Source organism: Amphimedon queenslandica, unplaced genomic scaffold (assembly GCF_000090795.2).
Source record: "Amphimedon queenslandica unplaced genomic scaffold, v1.1 AMPQUscaffold_11121, whole genome shotgun sequence".
Classification (NCBI taxonomy): Eukaryota; Metazoa; Porifera; class Demospongiae; order Haplosclerida; family Niphatidae; genus Amphimedon; species Amphimedon queenslandica.
The window spans coordinates 2,647-4,766 of record NW_003548634.1 but is presented as its reverse complement, the minus strand read 5'-3'; the positions used below and the strand labels follow the sequence as shown (position 1 = coordinate 4,766).

Here is a 2,120-nt window from a genome sequence, read left to right as displayed (position 1 = left end):
CAAAATACATATACATGTTGTTGTTGTAGAAGCTATTTATAATAATTCCATATGTTTGCATAGGTTTTCATCAAGTCCATTATATTATGCTCCACCACATGGAGAGTTCCAGTCATACATTGACTATATCAGATCACTGCCAATAATACCTCATCCTGAAGTATTTGGATTGCATGAAAATGCTGACATTACTAAAGATAATCAGGAAACATTTCAAGTAAATTATTGATATTATTTTATCATTCATAAACTTTATTTTTTATTTGTTCCTTCAGTTGTTTGATAGTATATTGTTAACATTGCCAAGGATGACTGGAGGAGCTGGTAAGTCACCACAACAAGTTATTGATGAGCTAGCAAGGGACATACTTACCAAACTACCACCTGACTTTAACATGGAAAAGGTAAGAGAGAAGAAGCATAGAATGTGTAGTTACTCTTTATTTTTAGGTTATGCATTTGTTTCCGGTTGTATATGAGGAGTCAATGAATACTGTACTGAGACAAGAGTTGATCAGATTCAATAGATTGACATCAGTTGTTCGTTCAACATTACAAAATATCAAAAAAGCACTCAAAGTTTGTGAAATAGAAACTAAAAATGCTATTATTTTTTTTATGTATTAGGGTCTTGTTGTAATGTCATCGGAGTTAGAGAATGTGTTTGATAATATGATTACTGGTAAGGTACCAGCAGTCTGGGCAGCTAAATCTTACCCATCACTTAAACCACTTGGTGGTTATATTAATGACTTACTGGCAAGGTAGAGAAAAATAACTGTGAACATGAATACAACTCTCTCTCTTTTCTCTCACTCTCTTTCTCTAGACTCAAGTTCTTTCAAGATTGGATTGAAAACAAAGCTCCTCCTGTATTTTGGATATCAGGTTTTTACTTTACTCAATCCTTCTTGACAGGTAAGGAGGAAGTATAGAGAATGTGACTTACTCTATTCATTGTAGGTGTATCACAGAATTTTGCTAGAAAATACACAATACCAATTGATAAGTTAGGATTTCAGTTTGAAGTACTGGAAGAAGAAGATACTATGTCTCAGAAACCTGATGATGGAGCTTATGTTAAAGTAAAAATTACAGATTTAATAACTCACATTTATGCATTAGCCTTAGTCATTAATTCTTGATTAAGTGTATTATGAATTGTAATTACCATCATAATTATTATAGGGTTTATTTATGGAGGGTGCTCGCTGGGACAGAGAAGCAAAGGTGATTGGTGAATCAAAGCCAAAGTCCCTCTATGACAACCTACCCATAATCTGGTTAAAACCTGGTGAAACACTCAAGTTTAAACTAGCTCCAACTTATGCTGCTCCAGTTTATAAGACTAGTGCTAGGAGAGGTACACTCTCTACCACTGGACACTCTACTAATTATGTACTTACCATGCAACTGCCTTCTGATAAACCAGAGAGCCACTGGATCAATAGAGGAGTAGCTATACTCTGCCAATTGGATGATTAAAATCACTTAATTTACAAATTTTAAATCTATAGAGTATTATTGTCAATTAAAATAACTTGAATAACAAAAATTATTAAATTAAATTAATATCGTTGTACAACATAAATTACACTATCACTAATTAAAACATTAAATTAATCAAAATTAATCTAAAATCTCTCTTGGTAATCTTAAATATGCTACACCAACTTCAATTTTCTTTCTTGTTGCCTCATTTCTTTTGTCCAATATTGAAAAAACTGTAAAAACTTGTTGCCATGGTGGGCATTCTTTATGTAAAAATGAGAGATAGTTAATATCAATTGTAACAGATAGTCGTTGAGCAAAACTATATAGCTTTTGCTCTGATTTAATATGTGGTCCAATTTTTTGAGCCCAGACTAGAAGTTTCTCTACATTTACTGGTTCTAGATTTAAAGTAGACAAACAATATTAATGTGTGTCATTAAAATGCTACAATAACAATACCTCTTTCTTTTTCTTTGTCTTTTTTCTGTAATGATATAATAATATTCTGTAATAACAAAATGAGCTCACCTTTTCAATGAGTTCCTTCCAATATTTCCTTTGTGGACTGAGTGATGCCTTGCATTCATGGCACCATGGTGATTCACTTTGAGGAAAAAATTCAAACT

The 2,120-nt window shown here is 32.3% G+C and overlaps 1 protein-coding gene across 1 annotated transcript in view; it reads left to right on the top strand.

Annotated features, from left to right (window-relative positions):
* The window catches only part of LOC100640517 (dynein heavy chain 3, axonemal-like), a 5,050-nt gene extending 3,541 nt beyond the window's left edge, over window positions 1-1,509 (top strand). The window contains exons 10-17 of the mRNA XM_003391019.2: window positions 30-31; window positions 64-217; window positions 276-404; window positions 451-579; window positions 628-764; window positions 830-918; window positions 964-1,085; window positions 1,189-1,509. Coding sequence (XP_003391067.2) covers window positions 30-31; window positions 64-217; window positions 276-404; window positions 451-579; window positions 628-764; window positions 830-918; window positions 964-1,085; window positions 1,189-1,485 — 1,059 coding nt within the window. The 3' untranslated portion in view covers window positions 1,486-1,509. The remainder of the gene's footprint in view (window positions 1-29; window positions 32-63; window positions 218-275; window positions 405-450; window positions 580-627; window positions 765-829; window positions 919-963; window positions 1,086-1,188) is intronic.
* The last annotated feature ends 611 nt before the right edge of the window (window positions 1,510-2,120 follow it).